Source organism: Urocampus carinirostris, chromosome 3 (genome assembly GCF_059441175.1).
Source record: "Urocampus carinirostris isolate Australia breed hairy pipefish chromosome 3, RoL_Ucar_1.0, whole genome shotgun sequence".
Lineage (NCBI taxonomy): Eukaryota > Metazoa > Chordata > Actinopteri > Syngnathiformes > Syngnathidae > Urocampus > Urocampus carinirostris.
The window spans coordinates 57,808,144-57,832,767 of NC_142351.1; the positions used below are offsets into that span (position 1 = coordinate 57,808,144).

At 38.7% G+C, this 24,624-nt stretch overlaps 1 protein-coding gene, 1 long non-coding RNA gene and 1 pseudogene across 4 annotated transcripts in view; 2 read left to right on the top strand and 1 right to left on the bottom strand.

Annotated features, from left to right (window-relative positions):
• The window catches only part of LOC148370251 (uncharacterized), a 20,079-nt gene extending 8,890 nt beyond the window's left edge, over positions 1–11,189 (bottom strand). Inside the window, exon 1 of the long non-coding RNA XR_015850099.1 lies at positions 10,928–11,189. This is a non-coding gene — a long non-coding RNA (uncharacterized LOC148370251). The remainder of the gene's footprint in view (positions 1–10,927) is intronic.
• The window catches only part of plcg1 (phospholipase C, gamma 1), a 39,604-nt gene continuing 25,468 nt past the window's right edge, over positions 10,489–24,624 (top strand). For 2 of the 3 annotated variants that reach the window (XM_088332710.1, XM_088332712.1), the window contains exons 1-2: positions 10,489–10,811; positions 14,399–14,689. In XM_088332710.1, the coding sequence (XP_088188836.1) occupies positions 14,473–14,689 (217 nt within the window). In that variant the 5' untranslated portion in view covers positions 10,489–10,811; positions 14,399–14,472. Of the gene's footprint in view, positions 10,812–14,362; positions 14,690–24,624 lie in introns of all 3 variants that reach the window. The other variant, XM_088332711.1, reaches the window with a different exon arrangement.
• Positions 11,879–12,084, top strand: LOC148370253 (U2 spliceosomal RNA; annotated as a pseudogene).

Consider the following 24,624-nt stretch of genomic DNA (forward strand, 5'->3'; position numbering starts at 1 on the left):
TTAAAATGGCTACCCCATCATTACGGTTTTCATTCGAGCCACTCCATAATGACGGATATGGCCAAATCTCTTCCCACTGTTTATAATTTTTTAGAAAGGGGATGCAGCATTCTTGTAGTAAAAACACATCCGTTCTGATAGTTTTTAAGAACGATAAAACGCTGTGAGCCTTAACCTTTGATCTCACACTTCTCACATTGATAGTAGAGAATGTAATGTTCATTATTATTGTTAAAGTATTTAAACTACTTTGACAAAACCGGGGGATCCGAGTCCATTCTTTGGTGATCATCGAGAGTGTCACCTGTGTCAGACACATCACTTAAGAGCAGTACCTCATTTGGAGACTCACCGGGGAAAACTCTGGAATCCTCTGACTCTCTGTCTGTGGTTCCAGGTCTTCCCCTTTTTTCTAGGTTAGGGGGTGAGCCAGAGGACCTATCGAGGGGTCTCTTACTTCCCTGCCCACAAAGGGTCAGATTTTTTTCCCTCCCCGACTTCCTCCGGCTCAACTTCATACAGTTCCCTTGTGGGCTTTTTCATCGGCAATCGGCTTTCTTCTAAATCTCTTCTCTTTGTTTCCGGTGTTTTCACCACCCCCAATTTTGTCTTACTTTTACCCCTCTTTCCAGTGCCAGTATGGGTTTTGGAGAGTCGTTCGCCTTTTCGATTTGTTTGTCTTTTTCAAATCCTGGTAGTGGCATAGCAAACAATTTTGTTATTTTGGACTCTCTTCCAGGCCCTTCCTGATTAATATGTGTTTTTGGAGTGACGGTTGCCTTTTCTATTTGTTTGTCTTGTCCAAATTCAGGTATTGTATGAAAAATCGAATTAGAATTTCCAGTTCCTTCCTGACTCAAATTTGATTCTTTGGTCTCTCCTCCACAGGTTTTGGGAGGGACATCTGTATTTTCAATTTGTTTGTCTTGTCCATTTTCTTTGTGCATTTCTTGTTCATCTTGTTCATCTTCATTGGGTATTTCCATAACTTTATTCATTTCCTGTTCATCTTCATTTGGTATTTCCATAACTTTATTCATTTCTTGTTCATTTTAATTTGGTATTTCCATAACTTTATTCATTTCATTGTTTTTGTTGTCTTTATTCATTTTCATCGTCTTTGTTACATATATTCATTTCATTATCTATGTTGTCTGACATCATTTCATTGTCTTTGTTGTCTTTGTTAACTGCCTTCCTAGCTTTCAACTTGTAAGCAAACGATTTCAGGCAGTTCCTATAGAGGTGGTTCGTTTCTCCACAGAGATTGCATTTTCTGCTATTGGTACATTCCTCAAAGGAATGTCCAATTGTCCTGCACTTTCCACAAAAAATTCGATCACATACCTCAGCCAGATGCCCATGCTCACCACATTTGCGACAGAGTTTCGATTGTCCTTGATAGTGGATAAAGCCACGGTTTTCCCCCAGGAATATAGTCGACGGGAGTTGTTTCAGTCCCTAAAAGCCCTGAGGATCTTGCCATTGCTGGATGGGTATCCTCCAGGCACAAGTCCAAACGTTTTTCTCATCCCTCACCTTCATAGCCTGGCCTTTTATTGAGCAATATCTACTCAACAAATAACAGATGTCATCAGCATTCACCACTTCATAAAACATCCTGACAATAACTATGGTAGGGCGCCCGCTTTGAGACTGGGAGGTCGCTGGTTCGCGCCTCGGCCGAGTCATACCTAAGACTTATAACATTGGTAAAAATGGCGGCGCCCTCTGTTGGCTGCGGCTGCATCGGCTCGCTACAAAGAATGACAATACAAAGGAAATTATTTATTATTATTTATCTTGTTAGCATTATCAGTCAGCTTCTCCACTGTAAATCCAGAAAACTGGAGCCTCACCCCCTCAAAACGATTCCAAAACTCTTGATAAAGAGCCGCCGTTACAAAACTTACATCAAAGCCTTTGCCAGAAGGCAAGTTTATGACGCAATGCAAGTCCTCCATTTTAAACTTCAGAATTTTTTCAAGAAACTTGTTCATAAAATCAAGTCTTGACATTCCTACATCTTTGAACGAGAATCGTACGCAGTTATGTCTCCGCTCGCCGGCATTATGCCCAGCCATGGCAGGACTCGGTATATTGATCGTGTACGCTCACCAGCAGGCTGCCGAAGGGAATTCCCCTCGCACGCGCACAGCCAATTGAGGAAGCCTTAGAGAAATATCCCAACAATTTCCCTAAAAAAATCTAGCCAGCAGAAACAAAAGCTTCTTCAGTGTGTTGACCAGCACGGAACATTCTTTTCTCGAAATTTTTGGTCGGACTCCGATTTGTTCGAACCGAGAGGCGTTCGAAAACCGAGGTTGTATGCTGCAGCTCTACACATGTATCACAAAAAAAAATCGCTGTATTTTTCCGACATTTTTTTGGGGGGTTTGAACAAATTTATTGACACTAATAACAGATAACAATCTTGACAATCTCAACAGCAATCAAGCACATTCACAATATTATATTTCAATATGACGTTTAACAGCAAACACAATGTGAGGTTTGAACAACCCTTCTCAAAAATCTTAATAGCAATCAAGCATATTCACAATTTCGTTATATAACATCTTTGTTAGTGTCAATAGATCCGTCCAGGCCAAAGTCGATTGTTTTTGGTCTGGACAAATCCACCGACACCAACATTTATATGCAAAAAATGGGATGAATAGGCAAAAATATTTGCAAGAAAGTGCTTGGAGTTTTTGGTCCTTCCAAGAACTCAATACTACGCATCATAACTTTAATATATATTTGTCATAGAGACAGTAAAGGACAGGAAGACTGACAGATATGTTTCATTTATGCATTATACAGGCTTGTTTAACCTCTAGTAAATCCTAACAAAGGCCTCAAGTGAGATTGATAATAATTATTGGTGTGACAAAACCTGATTTGAATTGGAAAATTGGTTTGGTCTTTATTTAAGGGGACTTATCACAACCATTCCTCTTTAAAAAAAAAAATTAAAAACTTGTGTATCATGAATGATGTATATCCATGCATGAGTGATAATCGGGAAGAACTGGAGATTTCCCAAAGGGCCGGCTCAAAAACAATTCTAACATGTAACTGTCACTTGCAATATCTAACCTTACCCATACATTCATTCAGCTATTTGACCACATTCAGTGAAACAGATGCTGACTATTTTTGCACTATGATGACTTTGGACCAAATGCAATATTGCACAACCGTTACGATACCAACGTTATCACGACAACCCTGTATGTAACATCCCACATGCCGACATTTCTTGTGTAAATACCATGTAAATTATAACTATAGCCTTATCCCCCTTGTCTTATAACATTATCTTCTCTGTTCCTTTATCTTCTTGCTCATACCTCACTATGAATGTGTAAAACTGGAGTGTCATGCCCAATTTCGTTGTCCATTTGTTGTCCGTGGCCCATTTGTAGCAATGACAATAAAGGTATATTCTATTCTATTCTATTCTATGAGGCTAGTTTTACAATCTGGGGGGATTCTACCCTCCCAAATTTTAAGTTAGCTTGGCTACCACTCTTCATTTCTGTAGCAGTAAAATTACACAGGATAAGGGAAGGACATTGTCATCAGCAAAGTAGCAGAGACAAGTGCTTTGCTTAGGAGGATTTTGATGTTTTATGTAGCCTACTTAAAATATGCGTGGTACAGCTACTTCACAAGAGTTCCATGAGTTTAGTGTAAAGCCTAACAATCTGTTGGGAAGGCAAATGCAATTGAGATGTCAAATTACTGATACTGTACATAGGTAAATTTGTTTTCATCTAGATAAGGATATTTAGACATTTTTTCTTTGAATTAAAATGGTTGAGTGTTTTCTGTTTACTTATTAAAATATACCAGATTATTTCCCAATAAAAAATGCATCATAAGAGCTCACTCCTGTTCTATTCATTCAAATTCTTCCTCCATAGCCAAGTGGGTAAAAAAAACTCCAGGACTGAAAAGGGGGCCCTGTATATATATATATATATATATATATATATATATATATATATATATATATATATATATATATATCAAATCTTTATTAAAGTATTTGATTCTGAGGAGCGACACACAGAGTGTGTTGTCCATGTGGGAAAGTCAGGGTGGAGTGGCTTGTTTGGTGTTTGCTGGGTCCTAAAGGTGGTCCACCCACACTAACCAATGACCCAATGCTATTTCTGGAGAGTGTCCTCCTCTAGCACAATGGATCCAGGAATGTTTCCCCGATGGTAAAGCTTTCACCTTTCAGGGTGGTTCATGAGAAGCCGGCATACAATGCCGCCCGAGATGTGCGAGTCCAAATACGAGAGGTCAAAGAGACTCGGACCTGACAGTGGCCCGGCTTGTGTGTTTATACGCTTTCCTGCAGCTGTAGCAAGGACATTGTCACCTCAGTGGAATGCAATAACAAATACAAACTGGTAATGGACTCGACATATTTTTGTAGCCATGTCTGGTTGGTAAAATTATAAACTCCCAACATGTTAGTAAAGTTGCTAAATGAAATATTTTACTGCAAGGGGTTTTCAACAACATTCAGAGTGAAGTTTCCTTGTAAAAACACCTGTCTGAAAGCTTATTGGGAAAAAACAAAACTATATATTTCATGATTGTTTTGGCCACGTTCAGTACTCTGTCAATTGTTCATTTTGGATTGATAACTGACTCATATTTTTTATTGTTAACACTGAGAACCTGTGTAAACTGAGGATAAGTAACTGTATGCGGCCTTTGGAGTCTGTGCTTTAATTCCAAACATAGCTACTATGTGCTAGCCATTTGTTCTACTTATAGTATGCAAACATATAGAATAGAATAGAATAGAATAGAATAGAATATACCTTTATTATCATTGTTACAAAATGGGTTGAACATAATGTGACAACGGAATTGGACATGGCACTCCAGTTACACATTTAACTGTAAGGATAAAAAAAAAAAAAATTTACACAAGAAAGTGTGGGCATGTAGAGGCAGAAGATATTTACATTGGGTGTTTACTTACAGTTTTGGTATTGTATTAGTGCATTATGCAATAGAATATAATTTACTTTTATTGTCATTCTTTGTAACCATGCACACAGAACGAAATGTCGATACACCTGACCCGTACAGTTAAACTGTAGTGAGCCGATGCAGCCGCAGCCAAACAGGGTGCCGCCATTTTAGACCCAACTTCTGTGTTGGGAGTCAATAGGTGACCAAATCCCCCATTTCCAACCCTTAATGCCGAGCGCCAAGCAGGGAGGCAATGAGTACCAATGTTGTAAGTCTTAGATATGACTCGGCCGAGGCTTGAACCAGCGACTCCAGTAGTGCAAAATAGGCAACATTGTGCAAAGTAAGCATAGGCATGAATGCAATTATACATCTGTGTGAGGTAGAGTGTTTGCATTGGTATTCCTCCTTAAAGAGCATTTGGGGAGGGTTTGTTTTTTGTGCAGCGTGTGTTTAGTGTGGTGATGGCTCTGGGGAAGAAACTACCTCTGAGTCTGTTTGTTTTGTTTTGTGTGACCTGTAGTGTCTGTCGGAAGGCAGCAGGTCAAATAGGTGGTGGCCGGGGTGAGAAGAGTCCTCGATGATGTTTTCTGCTCTGCTGAGGTAGCGAGAGCAGGCAATGTCCTCCAGACCGGGCGGAGAGCAACCAAAGATTCTCTGGGCTGTATTGATATGATTATCAATCCGTTTTAGGATGACTATCTATTAAAATGAAACCAGCGTAATCAGATTTTTATTGTAAAAGCAACTTTGTAATTTGATAACATGACCGAAGAACGGAAAAGCAAGCGGTCAAGGCAGAAAAAACATTTTGACTCATAAGAAGGCACGACATGCAATCTTATAGTGTTTTATAATTTTGCTAAATTTTTTTAATACTAACATATCTCGGAATGAATAAGATTTTCATTTCACAGATTATATTTTAGCCTAAGTGAAAAGGAATTCATTTCATGCAACGTAATTTTTCTCTTTTAAACACACGTTAAAAATATGACTAGAACAGCTTTCTTCCATCTTCGCAACATTACTAAAATTCGCCCTATGCTGTCTCAGTCGGATGCAGGGATTATAATTCACGCGTTTGTTACCTTCCTTCTCGATTACTGTAATGCACTACTCTCCAGTCTCCCGAAGTCCAGAATCAAGAGCCTTCAGCTGGTACAAAATGCTGCAGCAAGGCTTTTAACTAAGACAAGAATGTCCGATCACATTACGCCGATTTTAGCTAACCTACATCGGCTCCCTGTTAGCCTAAGATGTGATTTTAAGGTTCTGTTGGTATTATACAAAATCATACATGGACTTTCACCCTCATATCTTTCAGATTTAATTTCCCCCTATGTTCCGGTCCGAAGCCTTCACTCTGAAAACGCTGGTCTACTAGTGATCCCAAGAGCCAAGTAGAGATCCACAGGTTCGAGAGCGTTCTCCATTTGGGCCCCGGTGCTGTGGAATGCTCTTCCCCCTGAGATCCGATCTGCAACCTCAGTGGAAATGTTTAAATCTAAGCTTAAAACGCACTTCTATTCTATAGCATATGAATAACCTGTTTTATATTGACAATATCTGTGTATTATTTGCCCTAATGTAGGTTTTAGATCAGGTGATGGTGTCATAATAGTCTGTAGTTTGCAATAGTCTTTGATCTGTGCACCCCTTTGAGACTCTTTGCTAATAAGGGCTATACAAAGAAAACATGACTTGATTTGACTTGACTCTGACGATTAATACAAAATATTGTAAACCATGCGAGACTTTACATGCTCGTCCACATTGGCTTGTTTCTGGGATTATTTCTGGCGCTGAATTTGGACATAGTGGTGGAACATTACGAATGGAAGAGAAATACAACTAGTAGATCTACATCTTGCAAAACAGGAAAGTATCTTGAGAAATTGAGCGATGAGTACAAATAACAAGCAGCGGTTTTTGGTAAGAATTTGACACAAATAAACAATCAGAACAAGGACTTTTCAACATCTTCAGTGCTGTTCTAAAATCAGCATTTTTACACCTAATAAATTATACCAATGTATAAAAAAACGAGTGTTGGAATGTTATTTCATAGCATATTTTGGAACAATGTTGCAGCTACATGTCATTTCACCCCTTTTAATTGCACTATTGTTCTGATACACTTACAACTTAGGTCAGTCTCCAAGCACCACCTTTTAAATGTTTTGGGCCAATTAATACAAATATTATTTAGTTTGTTTTTTATCTTTTCTTTTTAAAGTCTTTATTACTTGTTCATTTTAGAGTGCCACATCTAATCTCATTAAAAATAATTTCCACTATGTTAAAGACATTTGTAAAGTCTAAATGTTCAGGTTTTCCCTTATTTTTGCTTTCATTTAATAAAATCTCCACAAGAAGAAATACATTGTGGGTAATATTAGATTTCTTTTTTAACCTGAACATCTCATCAGCTGCACCGCTTATCCTCAGTAGGGTCGCGGGGGTGCTGGAGCCCATCCCAGCAATCATCGGGCAGTGGGCAGGGGACACCCTGAACTGGTTGCCAGCCAATCGCAGGGCACACGGGGACCAGACAACTCACTCGCTCATTCACACCTAGGGACAATTTGGACCGGCCAATTCACCTGAAATGCATGTTTTTGGAATGTGGGAGGAAACCGGAGTGCCCAGAGGAAACCCACGCAAGCACGGGGAGAACATACAAACTCCGCACAGGAAGTCTGGAGCTGGATTTGAACCCACGACAGGTTCCCATGACTTGAACTGTGCCGCACATGCGCTAACCACTGCGCTGCTGAACATGTACACGATTAATTCCCTTGAGAATGACATGTATCTAGTATATGCATACAATTTAATAGTAGAGAAAATATTATTTTCTTTAAAAGCTCTTTTGTAAAATCTGTAAAGGTGTGGTGTTAACTTTATTGCTATTGTATCGGGCAAAAAAAGTTTAATGAGTACTTGTAGAATGGGAAATCATATTTAATAACTTATTTTGTTTGAAGAAGCCATTCAAGATAGCGTTCAATATGAATCGAATAAAGTAAAAATCTTGCATGTATTTTTTTTTACTATAATTGTTGATTTTATTTGATTTTACTACAAAAATGAAAAAAAAGTTTGAATGCAGGAAAAAAAAAATCCAGTGGCAGATATTTTCTTTCTCATTTTAAGTTTAATTTTGTTTTTAAAAAACAAAAATACAAAAACAAGATGCAGTAAAACTTGGATTTTGGTTAAAAACTGTGTACTGTATTATATACAGTACAGAAAAGTTATTAATAAAACTGATCAACCTGTACTACCTTCTGAGACACAGTGACCGCAAAATAAATGTACACTGTCAATGACACAAGGTGGCTTAGCTGAAGGGCTGAGGGTCTTTTTTTGAGGTTGGCAATTAAATTATGATTTAGGGATGTGCAATTTGATCCCAAAATGATTGTTGAGGGTTTCTCTTATTTCACTAAGATTGAATCTTTTGTACTGTTTATTAACTTTGCATCACTAAAAATCATTTTTACTACAGTTAATTTAACTCGGGGAAACTAATGCTGACCGTGACAAAGATAGCTTACAAACACTAATTTAAATGACTGATTTAATGATTTTTAATTATTTCTGCTCTCCATTTTTGGGGAAAATGTTAACTCAAATGTGGGAAATTTGCTGTTGGATTTTATATCTATAATAGTAAGGTGCTTAAACTTTGTATTGCCTTAACAGCACATCAGTGACTTCTATTTTAAGTAAAATGACATTGGCATGGGTTTCTTCAATATTCTCTAGTTCAGGGGTGGCCTACAAGTTTGACACATAGAGACGAAATTCTTAACTGTGAGAGTCAAAGAGCCACACCACGCACTGACCTGCCATGACTGACTGACACACACAAACACACACACGATTAAAAACATATTATTTCCCATAACACACTCCTCTCCTTACAATAGGAGGAGTACAGGAAATTCATTCAGGACTTTGTCCAATGGAGCGACGCTAACCACCTGTACCTAAACACCACCAAGACCAGGGAGATGGTGGTTGACTTCAGGAGAACTAGAACTCTCCCGGTTCCTGTAACTATCAAAGGGGAATGTGTAGAATTTGTCCAGACCTACAAATACCTGGGTGTGCAGCTGGACAATAAATTGGACTGGACTGCCAACACAGAAGCTCTATGCATGAAAGGTCAAGCCGACTGTATTTCCTCAGAAGGCTGGCGTCCTTCAACATCTGAAAAAAGCTCCTACAAATGTTCTATGAGACTGTTGTGGCAAGCGCCCTCTTCTATGCGGCAGAGTGTTGGGGAGGCAGCACCAAGAAGAAGGATGCCTCTCGTCTTAATAAACTGGTGTAGGAAAGCGGGCTCTGTTGTGGGCACAGAGCTGGATAGCCTGACAACTGTAGCTGAGAGACGGGCACTGAAAAAGCTGCGGTCGATCATGGACAATTCATCACATCCACTACACAGCATCATCTCCAAATTGAAGAGCAGCTTCAGCGACAGACTGCTGTCACAGTCTTGTTCCACGGACAGACTGAAAAGATCATTTCTTCCTCATGCCATAAGGCTCTTTAACTCCACCCGGGGGAGTAAAAGCCCACATTAAAGCACACCCCCACATTGCACATTAGCCTATTTTTATTACAGTTTGTATTTTATGTAGCAATATTTAAATACTCTATATCAACACGTTACATTGGGTATTTATGTATATATTCCTTTTACTTTATTGTTTTATTTTCAACACAAGGATACTACTGAAAGTGTGAATTTCCCTACAGGGATGAATAAAGTATCTATCTATCTATCTATCTATCTATACAACAAGTATTGTTCTTGTGTTGATTTCAAGGAAAGTGTCCACCCTCAATACACACAAAAAAACTAAGCATGAAACAAGGCAAAGAGCCACAGTATATAGAAAATATGATGAGGCAAAGAGCCGCATTCTTTTTGGTCAAGAGCCGCATGGGGCTCTAGAGCCACGTGTTCGCCACCCCTGCTCTAGTTGATCAATGGCAGTCTGCAACTACCACGGGAGTGAGTGCTTTGCGAGTGGTGCGTGGCTTTGGCGACATCCAGTGGACATATTTAAAACTGCAAAGCATTTTATGACGCTTTTCTCTTGTGCCTCTCTCAGCATTTCTTCGTGGGCCACATAAAATTTTGCGGCTAGGCAATATCATGATCATATTTAGTTTAGAAAAACAGGACACAGGTGCCAAGAATTATTTAGGATTTTGTTTTTAACAGACAGCGTGCCTTAATATTTTTCAATAAAAGAAAGCGCATACCTGTCAACCTCCACGGCTCCATGCCCGTACAAACTGTCGTATTTTCCCATACAAAATACAATAGAATTGTACACACTGATATACGCGTTTAAATTTACAGTAATATACACATTTGACCTCTCAACCTTATACCTTGGCTGTGCTTTTATTGTGAAAGATGTCACCGGAAAAGAGACATTCTGTCTGATATTTTGATGCCGTTGGTGGTCGCTGGGAGGGGAATCGGTAGCCTTGCCAGTCACTGACTTGAGCGGAAAATAAGCAGACTTGATTACCTTCGCGTCTCCCCTCTCGGTCTGCTTGCCAGCCTTAACCTCTCTATGGACGTCCGAAGGGGAGACGAGGCAACGGAGCGTTTTGAAGAGGGGAGTTAGTAAGCCTTCCCCGCGTGGGCTTGGCTGTGCTCGAATCCCGGTAAAGAAAAAACAAGCGGGCGGAAAGCACAAGGAAAAGGGCAAGAATACGGGAGAGGACCAAGCCAGCAGTCGTTAGGGATGTGCTCTCAGGCCGAGATTGCGGCGGTAAGTTCGGCACAACACAGCACAAAATCCACTGCCACGTTAGCCACCCCCACGCGGATATTTCCACCCCATCCATTTTACAAGAAACATTCGAAACGAGGAGTAGCTTCTCCTACCTGAACCCATTCGAGGTCTTGAAGCGAAGTCTGTGGCCCGACAAACATGCTAAGCTCCCAGCGGCCGCGATCGCACGCCGAGGAAATGGTCAGACGACGCTTGCTGGCACACTTTACCCATTGCAAATGTTCTCTCGAATAAACCCCGTATACCGAAACGCGCAATGGCTGTTGCGAAAGTGCGACGATATTTAAAAGTGGCGTGTCTTGAAAGTTACTTTATACGTTGGACGATTAGCATCAAGACGCTTTAGCCTCTCTGCCAGATGTTTTCTTACATTCTGACGTATTTGACGTTATGTTACTTATTTTGTTTATGAACTGTGAATTCACCAAAGGCAAAACGGCTTTTGGACCTTACGTGTGTCCACTGCGCCGTGTTATGGTATAGATCTGGACTGTACAATGGATCCATAGTTTGTGTGGTCGTTTTGCCTGAGAAGATGAGGAAATAGCAGCGTTTTTGGCATAAACTGAAATATTAAACGGTGGGACAAGTAAAGGGGTTTCAACATTTTCGGTGCTGTCCTACAGTCTGTATTTCTATACTTATTTAATTAAATCACCAAAGAAAAGAGTAATCTGTTTTTTTGATTGATCAGTACACATTTTAGTCACTAAGGGTTGACAAGTGGGCAGCACGGCGGCGCAGTGGTGAGCGCGTATGCGGCACAGTTCTGAGGTCATGAGATTGAACCTCCACATTCCAAAAACATGCATGTTAGGTTAATTGGCCGGTCCAAATTGTCCCTAGGTGTGAATGAGTAACTGGTTGTCTGTGTGCCCTGCGACTGGCTGGTAACCAGTTGAGCGTGTCCCCTGCCCATTGCCCGAAGATAGTTGCGATGGGCTCCAGCACAACCGCGACCCTACTGAGGATAAGTGGTGCAGATAATGGATGGATGGATGGATTGACAAGTATACTTTACCCAGCCAACAATATTATAAAGAACTCCTCTCTGAGTGGTCTAGTGGCTAAGAATCTCTGCGCCACATAACTAGTAAAACATGTCTGGTCATGCTAAGGTCCTTAGCTTGGCCTTAGCTTGGCCTGCTTGGCCATGATTTTTGCATTTCGGAGATGGAATACGAGCTTGCTCTGTCCACTCCACGCATCGGCCCGGTATTGCAGTACCTCCGGGAACGGTGCATTCGCAATGATCGCAGCAAGGCTTTAGGGCTAGGACCTTAGCTTGGCCTTTTGGCTGAGAGTAAGTGTCCCGGCTCCTAGGCTTTGTAGCGTATTATGAACTGACCGATAACGGATAATGGATAATGAATAACGAAGATAGATCAATAACCCTTAAAAACCCCAAAACCCCTCTCACCCTGGCGACAACCTCTTTGACCTGCTTCCCTCTGGCAGATGCTATAGGTCTATTAAAGGGGTATCTTACTGCTACTCTGTGCTGATTTGCCACTAGTTTTCGTTCACATTAAACAATAAAGTGCCATCTAGTGATCAACTTTTACACAGTGTTCCTTTTAAAACAAGAACAAACGGGCTCAGAGAAGAATACAAACTTCAAAGACTCAAAGTTACCAAACCGCACATTTTTCTTCTGATTTTTTTTTTGCCAATCCTTTTGCATGGTTTTTGTTTTTGGATACCCTTAGCAGCAAGATGGCACACAATTATTTGAGTTCCTTCTCGGTGATGTTGTTGTATGTATGTTAGGTAAAATGAATGCAAATTTCTCAACCTAAGCGTATTCAAAAAATACAGGTTTAAAGCATATTTTTTTTGTATGTGCTTTTTTTAAAAATCAATGTTGTCACATTTTTAACGATTCTTTTTACCTCTAGCAGGCGCTAAATATTACATACATTTATTTTAAAAGGGTTTTAGTGCTTGGATAAACTCATGAATTGTTGATATTTAGCTCTATAGTTTTACAATGTAAATATTAGCCGGTACGTGGCCAAGTCCTAAAAACATGGAAGCACAGAAAAAAAACAAACCTATGAGAAAATGTCTTGTTGGTAAAAAATTGGCAGAGCTCCTGTTTTGACCGTGTCCTCCATTTCCTTCCTTTTCAAGAGCAAATTAAAGAAATAAGAAGCCGCATTGTGCACAGACTCCTCACCTAGTGTAAGCCAGCTAATCATGGTTTGCCATGACGTGATTACAATGTCATTATTTCGAAAGCTTTATTTCAGTTTTCTTTTTTTCTTTTAGACAAAACCGCAAATGTCAAGTCATGTTTATTTGTGTAGCCCTTTATCAACAGGAGTCTAAAATGCACTCTTGGTCATTTTCGACTGAAACGTTTTTAGTGCCAAAATTTCAGTACGTCCCTGATGAATAATAATAGGAATAATGAGTGAATATTGATACCAAGTATCGGTGTTGCTCCCGATCACAGACATTTTTCTAAGGTAGTGGTACTTGGGTGCCTTCCAGGCCATCTATCAGTTTGGAATTAACAGGATGGTAAATTGCAAATAAACACAATAATAAGAAAAATATATATTTGGAATTAAAGGTATTGGTTTAAAAAAAATCTATATTACATATAGATTATTTTTTATGCATTAATGGTATCAGTATATGGTATCGATATCATCCACACAGCACCGGACGTCAAATCTGATTTGGTTTAGACATAAGAAAATAGTGTGTTTAGACCACATAATGTGGACCAATTTTATTTTTTTAATTTAGGCCTTCCAAAAAAGTCTTTTCAAGGGTTTTCAATATATTTTTTTTCAAATTTTACTTTACAACCAAACAAAGACATCTTTTGGACAGAACCTGGAGGTCTTTTCAACTCTTTTTCAACCAGTTCGGTGGGCAATGTCGACTCCGTCTTGAAAAATGTGGTATCTCTATTAAATTGCTTTGCTGCAGGGGAGCAACATTTAATTGATTAGTCGGCGATTAGTTATCAATTTATTTCACCCCAAAACCGAAGTTGTTTTATTTATTTATTTGTTTATTAATTTACACGTTATTGATTAATTGGGGAGTTTTGTTAAAGATTATTTTGGAGATTGATGCTTATAACCCCGACACCAGAAATTTTATTTTGCTCTGGTAAAAAAAGATAAACCTTACGTATTTTCTGAAACAGTATGAACAAAACTACTAATTAAATAATCACGAATAAATGTTTTCTCTATATACTTTTTTATTTATTTTATTTTATATTGAAATCAATGTTTCGGTTTATCCAATTATTGAAAATAATAGATGAATGAAAATATTGGAATCGTAGTTTGTTACAGCACTGGTTCCTTTTTCACTAAATTTATTGCACGTTGATCACTAATTGCATCCTCCATGTCGCTACAGGTACGACCTTGCATTTACAAGTTTTGATAAGAATGTGAAATTTTAAGTACTTTCTCAGCTGCCGAAAGTGTCTTTTGGTTACCCCAAAATTGGCAGAATGTATGTACTGGTCTTACACACATGGAATTGTTGTTTCACAGGCCTTACTCCTCCTCCTCCTCCTCCCTCTGGTTTAGGTATCCCAGTCTACTAGGCCTGGGCTGATGGTATTGTTCTGAAAGGAAACGGATAACAAACAAGGGAAGTGAACATGGCTGGGATCTCGGGATTCTTTTCCAATGGGCCCGTGGCATGGATTGACAACGAAGCAGAGATGAACAACCTCTACAGAGACCTGGAATTGGGCACAGTGCTGACGCTCTTTTATTCCAAGAAATCCCAGAGGCCAGAGAGGAGAACTTTCCAAGTCAAGTTGGAGACCAGAACAATTATTTGGACCCGGGGCACAGACAAAATAGAGGGCGAGAGTGAGTACCCATCCTTATGTAGAACTTTCTGTTTTCATCACCACTCACCTCACGCACCTCATTTTGATGTTTGATTGTAGTATTACTTCAACTTTTTGGAGGAAACAAATTAGATTTTTGCAGCATTTTTAGAAGACTCGGCATCTGTTTACTAATGTTACAAGTACACTGCTAAACAGTTCTATAGCAACCATGAGACTTGGACAATTTACATGTGCATGTATATGCATCCCATGTACTAAAATTACACAGCAGTGTTTTATTATTATTCTTTTACTTTTGTAGCACCTGTCAGCAGGGGTCACCTACGTTATGCCCTTGGGCACCCCTAAAGAACAGCAGTTCTGAAAGTACCTCATTAGTGAACGGCCATAATGATTTTCTAGGATTATAGATGATGAAAAGGCATGAAATATCATTTCCATGATAAGTGTTTTTAAATGCATGATCAAATCTTCCAAATAGATTTTTAAAAATGACATTAACAGTAATATGTAAATGAGTTAGTGCCGTACTACAAGGCAGATTAATTGTGGTTGACTAATCCTATTTTAAGCCTACATTTATTAAAGAGAATCTGATACTACCATAATAATAACAACATAGTAATGGTATGATAAGTTGTTATTTTTACAAATGCAAATCAAACTGTTAGCTCTTGGCAATAATTTGTGACAAAAAAGGAGCGCCCAGCTGTAAAAAGGTTGGTGTACACTATGCAACCATAATAGGAATTTCCATTGTATTCTGCATTGATCGGACTGCCAACATACATGAAGTTAGCAGTTTAAAATTTTTGGGGTTCTAATACTATTGTTTGTGTGTATGAATCCCTGCTTGTAGTTACTCAATTTTTACGAAAAACTTTTTGATGGCATCATTTGAGGAAGATCCTTTTGTTTTGGCCTGTTGCGGCTGCACTTATCTTGGGACACACCTTCTTTGACTGAACTGTTTAGTTGCAAGTCTATTTCATTGGTAGCAGGATGCCATGTGCACAGCTGCACTTCTCTCCGCATGCAGCTTGCTCACAGGCGCAAAAAAAAATGAAAAGAGAAACAAATGGTTCAGTTTTTTTTCTAGTATAATCCTATTAAACTTCATTTGTTAACAGGAATTGATAATGATTTTGTTTCTGCACTCCTATGCTACTTTGGAACATCCATCCATCCGTTATCTGCACCGCTTATCCTCAATAGGGCCGCGGGGGTGCTGGATTCCATCCCAGCTATCTTCCAGCAGTGGGCACCCTGAAACGGTTGCTAGCAAGTCACAGGGCACTACTTTGGAACATGTTTTATCCTTTTTTTTCTCTTTAGGCTATCATGGTGCATTTTTTCACACTGATATTTAGTACACTAGTGTTAACCCATGGCCTGTTTTATAAGCATTTTATTAATTGAGCCTGGGTTGTTTACAGCATTTTCTCTTGCAAATACTGGCAATACTTATTAGAGTAGTAAAATTATGCAAAATGTTTTCTGTTTTGTAAGAAAATGCTACTAATGTCTCATAAACCCTTGTATAAATACTAGGGGTGGGACGATATGCGTTAGTCACGATTCGATTGTGTTGCAGATTCGATTTATATCCAGATTCCCGATAATTGCGAATGTACAAGTATTGTGGTTCGATATATTTGATTATTGCAATTGAATGTTCTTTCCTAAAAAGAAACAGGCAAAAAATAAGGACCTATTATATTATTTTGCTTTCATTCTGTAGATTTAAAAATACTATTGAAATAATACAAAAAGAATACTACAGTATTACTAGAATACAAAAATACTATCACAGAAATAGGACAACTGAAACTACAATAATACAACTACAGTAAAATAAAATCACGATACATACATGAACATATTTCTGTTGTTGTCCCACCCCGAATAAATATCCATTTACTACACAACTTCCAATACAAGAAACTAGATAGATAGTTGGATACTTTATTCATCCCCGTAGGGAAATTCACATTTGCACACAAGAAACTAGATAGATAGTTGGATACTTTATTCATCCCCGTAGGGAAATTCACATTTGCAGCAGTATCCTCATGTTAAAAGATAATATATATAATAATAAGAGATATAGAATACAAAAAAATCCCAATTTGACATGTAGAATAAAGAGCATCTAAATTTAAACTATTAATGTTTGATTTAGTTATGCACGGATGCACTATGGATAGTTTCCGATAGCATTTGAATGGATACCTAAAATATTCATCAAACCAATGATGAATCATTTGAAAGAAAAGCTTTTATTATATTAGTGATGCATTATTTAATAATGTTGCAAAAATAAACCTCGCATTGCCGAAGTTTTTTATGTTGTAAAATTGTACTGGTATTTCCTTTTTTGGTCAAGGTAAATTTATGGATAATATTACACTGGATAAGCTGTCAAAACGTTGGGAAAAGATCAGCATTACGGCTGCATCTATCATGACAAAATAATACTCCAAAACCCACTGAATAACAATTTCGAGGGAAAATTATTGTTATTCTGGGCCAAAAATAATTCCAAATTGAAAGCATGAGATATTACAATGTAACCTTCTTGAAAAACTCACATCTTTTCAAGAAGCTTACTCACGCTGTACAATTTTGGAAAACTAACTAAATTGTGATTTGTCAGACCAGGATTAAAATTTCCATGCGTTTTCGACTTAAAAAAAGTGCATTTTCTGTGCTGTTTTTTTTTTGTGAATACTTAATTGTGAGAAAAAGTGAGCAGTGTTTCCCATAGAATTTATGGCCCGCGGGGTGATGTTTGACACAGTAATATGAATGTTTAAAGGGACAGTTATTTTATTTAACGCCATTTGGTGGTAGAAAAAAATCCTATATAAAAAAGAACTGTTGATTTAAAAGACAGTCCAAAACACACAAACTATGATATTTAAAAAAAAAAAAACTTGTTTCCCAAGAATTTTGCCCTTTGCTTAACATGAGCTAATTGTTTTTATTTTTTATCTAGTGTTTTTCATCATATTTGGGCCCATCCCGTTCTTTATTAGGAATAAGACTTTTAAAAATGCTATAATTTTTGGAGGTGCTTGGGTTGAATTTTGGGGTACTTGAGCAACCCAATGGGTAAAAGTTCACTGTAGATTGAAAAATAACGCCATGGGGATTGCATCATTCAACAACCCACCCCCTTTAAAGGAACATAGGAGCGCAGCGGAGAGAAAAATAACATTTTTATCAGCCAATCAACCGATTAACTGAAAAAAATCGCGTGAGAGGACAAAAAGCAACACATTGCAATCATTTGTATTGATACAACTCCAGCATCCCCTCACCCGTTCTGCCAATGCCACCTGGCCAGACAGCAGATACGAAACATGTTAATTAACTAATAAAACATTTAACCCGAATAGCAAGTGAAGAAGGGGCATGCGAGAAGAGCTCCGTTCTAGTTGTTCAAACACTCCTTTCAATCAATTAACAAACTACAAAATCTTTAGAAAAAAAAACGGGCGATATAGACTAGATTTCGGTTAATTGTCCAGTCCCAACGCTTACAAGTACTTTTACTCACCAATGGTTTGTCAAAAATGACAACATGAATTTTTATTCATTTTAAACAAATGTAATCAAATGTTTTATTTAATAGTGGCTGACATGGCTAACATCATCAACTCCTGGTTTAACATTGCAATGCTGATAATGTAATATAATACATTGAGCCTGTAGTTTGTCAGAGGCCGTTTCATGGGCAGCGGCAAGCAGCTGCTGCCTCGGGCCGCAACGAATCTGATACATTGTGTTACATTAAGGCTTGATGGATTCTATAGTATGCATCAGTCAGGTAAATCTATCCAGATTTTGTCTATTCAAACCATGGGCTATGGGGGATGAAATCTAGTTAGTTGCAGAAAAGGGTTACAAGCATATTTTATTGTTATTTTACTAAAGTCTGCTTCAAAACTAACACCAATTTGTTCACACATTACCGAAGCATAAAAGAAAATCTGTTGAGAAAGCCTCGAAATTTGGCAGAGGGAGCTGCTTCCAGAGTCACATGCAGGAAAATCCCTGGGCTGTAATTTTTTTGTCGACACAGTTGTTCGCCCTCAGGGCACTTGTATGATGGATTCTTGGGCATGTGGACACGATTGATATTCGTCAGTCTTCTCTGGTTGCTCTCATGCGACGCAAAACTAACTGGACCAGTCAGTAAACTTATGACACAGTCCTTGCTCATTCCGAAGGTTCGTCTTTTCTCTAATTTTTGTAATGCAGTATGTTGTTTGGTTTATGCAATAATTGTGGGTTGTCATTTGTGTTGAAAATTGACCTGTTCTCTTGTTGATTCTTGGAAATAACACAAGAAGAAAATATTATATTTTTTTAAATATTCTAGCTATCCATTAAAATAGAAAGTGCAATAATGCAAAAATTTGCTGGTTGACAAAAAAGAACGTTTGATTCCCTGAGTGGGCTTGTGTGGTGACATGCTACATCTTCAATGAGCTAAAGATAGGCGTTTGTGTTTATTTTGGAATCATGTTAATGCAAAATGGAACTCCGGTTAAGGCCTGGCTGTGACCAATTCAGGAATGTAAATATCAAGATAATCACCTTTTGAACTCAATTTTACCCGTTTGACCTGCTCGGTGTTTACTTCACAATATTTTTCTTTCCGAGCATGTTACAGGTGTGATGTCATATCAATAGTCACACGCCCGATTCGGAAACTATTTACTCACTCAGCTGAAGTAAAATGTGTGGGTGAATAATTGTGTATCTGTGTTTGCTTGAGTCCTGTCGGAAACTTCTTTGTTTTCATTATGCCTTCAATGATAGAAATACAGTAAATTTAGCCATTCCAGTCATATTTTAATATCTGCTTCCGTTTAGCAATCTGTTTGACTGACAAAGTTGCATGCTACAGTTCAACAATTATTGTTAGTTGTTAATGATTGTAAAACAATTTGCTATGTAACGCACGAATTGTACTGGTATTCCAGCTGTACTGTAAAACCTCAATCAAAATTTGTTTTGGCTTATCCACATGAATAGTCGTCGCAAAATATTCAGAAAACATTAACTGAAAATTCATCACCAATTAATCTTTTGATTAACCAATGTTTTTTTTATTGAGCAATTCAAATCATAAAAATATTAGTAATTATCTTTTTTTGTTGAATCAAAATGTAACGTTTTGTTGACTAATACACATATTTCAATTTGGAGGATCATTTATTTGCTTGGGCTTTTTTATTGTGCTGGTTTGGTTGCTGGACTCACGATCCAGTGATTGTTGTTTCTTTCTAGATCTTAGAATATTTTTAAATGTTTCAGGACCTTTTTAATCAAACATCTCCATTGACTGTCCGCTTTTGGCTTTTTCGGGATGTCTTTTTGTGATAAAAGCCTGCAGTCTTTTCCCAAGGTGCGAAATTTGCCTTAATTTCTGCTGTTGATAACATGATTTGTGTCCCGAGGGAGGTCTTCAACTTGTAGCCGAATAATAAGAAGCTTTTCCATATTTTCATTTATTGCCGTCCTCCGGCTTGATAAAACGTGATACCAGTTGCCACCGACTAAACCATTTGTCAATTAAACGCAGGGGGGTTGCAAAGGTCTCACCTAGCTGATAAACCATGCAGGATGCTGTTGGTGAGTACCTGCGCAAACCTTTAGCGGTAGCGCCACTAGTTTCGGATGCTGGAAAATTGATCGTATCACGAGGAAGATTTTAGTCAGATGCGAACTTAGGTTACTGAAACATCTGAAAGATGGGTTCATCGTAAAACTTGGTACCACTGTATTAAAATAAGTTATATGTATATTTTTTAATCCGGTTATCAACAAAATAACTCTAGACTAAGGCTGCACGATTTAGGAAAAAAAAACCTAATTGCGATTTTTCAGACCCGTATTGCAATTTCGATGCGATTTTCGATTTCAAAAGTAAATAGTGCATTTCTGTGCACGTTTTGTTATTGGGAGGACTTAAACAGTGACATTCAAACTTACCTCGAGATGACCTCCTTTGATTCTGAGAGTATACGACTGTAACAAAATAACAATTATAGATCCACAAATAAAACCAGAATTGCAGTTGAAGCAATGGTCTTTATTCTCATTATACAAAAGTACAACAAAACCGGAGGGCTACTCCTTTCAATGTAAAAAAAAATAGATTTAGAGAGCAGATGGCTAGCTACATGCTAATGACGGGAAACCGCGACTTCTGCAAGGTCTTTGTGATGTCTGCAAGGTCTTTGTGATGATTAAAATACAAGAGTCACAAATGTAGCGGTTTTCAACAAGTTGGGTGCTCCAAGTTGTCCGTTTCATGCATAATGGATATGGCATTGGTGACTAGCCACGTTTGGCAGTGGTAGAAAAGAGTTTTTAGCCAGGCTGTTAGCTTTCCCTTCAGATGCCCTCTCAGTCAATTCCCGGACTAGCTAAAAATCCAGGGAGCACCCGCTGGTGATCAGTTTTTCTTTGGGCTTCTCTGACTTTCCTCAGAGTCCGATGAAATTGAACATTTCGTTTTCAATGTAACGAGCCGCTAGATTTACGAGCTGTCATGTTTGTTTTGGTGGCCAGTTGTGCGCCCGGCTCTTTAAGTAAGCTCTTACACAAGCCCAACAAAGTCGTGCACAGACATCTTGCAAACTTTGGTTCGCCTTTATTGGCCGGTGCCATCAAAACTCGCTTCTGAATGGCCGGCGCTGTAAAACCCCAAAATGTGAGAATTCCTGTTGGCCAAACACTCCATCACTCAAATAAGAAACTGGAACTATATATCCTTAAATCACTTCAGGGTTTTGTGGTTACACTATCGCACTATGTCACATTGCGATATCGAATAGATTTTGGTTGATCGTGCAGCCCTACTTTAGACATTTTCTTCCATACTGTATGTTACACTGATTATGGCCTTAGAATTAACAAACTTATGAGTTTTCTTAACTGATTATAGCTGTGGTGAGTCTGGGCCTACTGGAGTAGCCTACTAAAATAAGTACTTGTCATTGTCATGAGACAATTCTTGATAAGGTCATTGCATTCTGTAAATTGTGTTCCTTTGAAACCGTGCGAGATGCATGAATTTTTAAAAAAAGTTCAAATATGTGATGGATGGATGGGTGGTTTTAAATATTATATACATACTACGTATATCCTGGCTGTGGACATTCAAAGTGCTTGAGGGAAGCAGGACGGAGAGATGACGGAAGCGTGGGAGTGTGCTGCTGCAGGCTACATCCTCTCATCTCCTTTAATGAGGTTATACCTCAGGCTACCGTCTTATTTCCGGCATCTGCTCAAGTCGGCCCCTCACTTTAACACAATATTTTGCGTAAGTCTATTTGCACATGTGGTGAACAGTACAGCAACACACAGCTCATGCGGGTGAATGGTAGCTTTGAGGTGGCTGTCATGCAGGTGCTACATCCAATCTGGCTGTTGTCTGTTACTTTATCATCAAACAGTTGTGACTGGAATATGTGACACACTGCAAGTTAAAACCCATGTAAAGCCTGCTTACTAGCTTAGATATTTTTTCTTTGCAAGTAAAGTCTTTTTGTAAATTTTGTTTCAGAAAAACGATATGTGCACATTAACAAAAGCAGATGTGGTGTGTAGGCGACAAAAGCACAGGAAGTGTGTTGTAGGAGCAGGAAGAGTGGCAGGAGCTGTTTGTCTGTATGCGTGTGTTCACAGGAGAAAACGTTTGCTTCCCAAGCTTTTGAGCCACCTCATGTGTAAACTCTGTCTGCTCATTTACAAAATGCAGGTTCCAAAACCACCATTCAACAGCTTTAATTTATAACACATCAGTCAATGTAAAAGTTTATTTCAAGTTGGTTAGCAGCCAGCACATTTGCCTGGTAGAGATCATCTTTGTTTTTGTAACTCAGCCAAGTCTAATTGTTAGCGACACAAAAATTAAAAGCACATAGCTTGCAGCATGTTTTTTGCCGGGCTGTGGTGGATAGTAATGTTCTCCAATAAGCTTTTTTTATACTTGATTTGCAGATTCAATGTCCAATTTGTCATTTCTTTGGTTGTTTTGTTCAAACTGCAACTTTAACCCTATTAATCTTTTGTGTATTTTGGTATTGTGTGTTGTTGTTGTTTTTTTTTTCCACGGTTCATGGATCCCTTAACCGCTTGGTTCTTTAGGGCACCAATTCGGACGCAACTCTGGACAACCTGTTCCACTGTTAAAAGCTTGTTCTAGGGTCGTGGCAAGGTTGGCACTAGTCCATTATTTTTTCGGTCTTCCTCTCCTCCTGCCCCCCTTGTTCTTTGTCCTGGAGAACTATCTTGGTCATTCCTGATCATCGCGTGACGTGACCATACCACTGAAGTTTCTGCCTGTGCACAGTTGACAACATTTCTTTGTAGGGTCCAATATGCCCTCTGATGGTGTTGCGCACAGTTTTGTATGTCACTTGGGCTGAATAGCTGATGCCTAGAAATTTCATGTAGCATCGCATCTCCATTGCCTGGATTCTCTTTTCCAGTTTTACTGTGAGTGTCCATGTCTTGCAAGCATAGGGGAGAATGGAAGTAACCAGCGCCTGCATGAGCGTTCCAGCGCTTGCATGAGCGTGATCTTTGATTTCACTGCTATGGGCTTGTCCCTCCAGATGGCTTTAGGTCTCGCAATTCTGAGTTTTGTTTAAGCTATCCTGGCCATGATTTCTCATTCTGACCCCTCTTCTGATATGACAGCTCCAAGATAGTTAAATTTGGTGAAAGGTTCTACCTCTCTGTGGTTGATGGTGATGTTTGTGGTTATACCTTGGGGTTTGTTGGTCAATACCTCTGTTTTTTTTCCGTGCTGATTTCCATCCCATAATTGGTTGATGCTTTGTCCAGGCGATTGACAGGAGTTTCTGTTCGTCTCCGGCAATATCATCTGCAAAATGGAGGTTAGTGATATTATGTCACCAAATACATACTGACTGTACCTTTATGTTTCTCCAGAGCTTTGGACATGATCCTCTGCAAAAAAAAAAAATAACCTTGGAGAGAGAATTTAGCCTAGTCTCACACCGACTGTGGTTCGAAACCAGGCTCCAATGATACCATTGATGAGTACCACACTGTTGGCATTGGATTAGTTGTTCAATGGTCTGAACTACAGTAGTTTCTGGCCCATATCGTACTCTTGATAATGATTCACCACGTGTCTACTCTGTTGTAGGATACCGCCTCAAGTTAAACTTCATGACAATATTATTGAATTACAGTTGTTTTTTTTTGCCTTGACATAATTAAAGAAATGCTATGAAGAAATCCATCACATTACACGATTCATCACAGGTTATTGAGTATTTTGGCGCTGAATGTCCTTGATTTGCCATTTTATTGGCCCTTACCTTCACTGTCTTGAGAGAGACATGTCTTCAATTTTGTGCACTATTTAACTTTCGTTTTTGAAGTCTGCTAATAAGTGTTCTGATATCTTGATTAATGACTTCTTCATGTTTTCCCACTTATTAATCTCCAGGGTTGCAACAAAACCCGCCACAGTAGTGTAGTTTGAAGATGCAATCCACTTCTTGAAGAGCCAGTGTGTAATATTTAGTGCCTCTTAGTGGTACCAGAAACTTTCATTCAGTAAACATAAAAACATTGATTTGAATACTAAGCAAAAGTACATGAACTATCATTCCAATGTTATTATTTATACAAATCATAGTCAGTAAATTTGTATTTCTTTTACACAGTGAAATCCCCACTTATGTCTCTGCCATGTTTTTCCGGTCCCAAGCAGCCACGCTGCGCACTTGGGGTAAAAATTCTGGCAATGAACGCAAATAATTTTCTCCAAGACATGTTGAATCATCAGCCTTCCTCTTTTATATTTCTCTTCATACTGTTATGCTAGTGATGTCAAAATGAAGCCCCATAAACCAGTGAAGCCCTGGAGCGAAACGCTTCACACACACACAC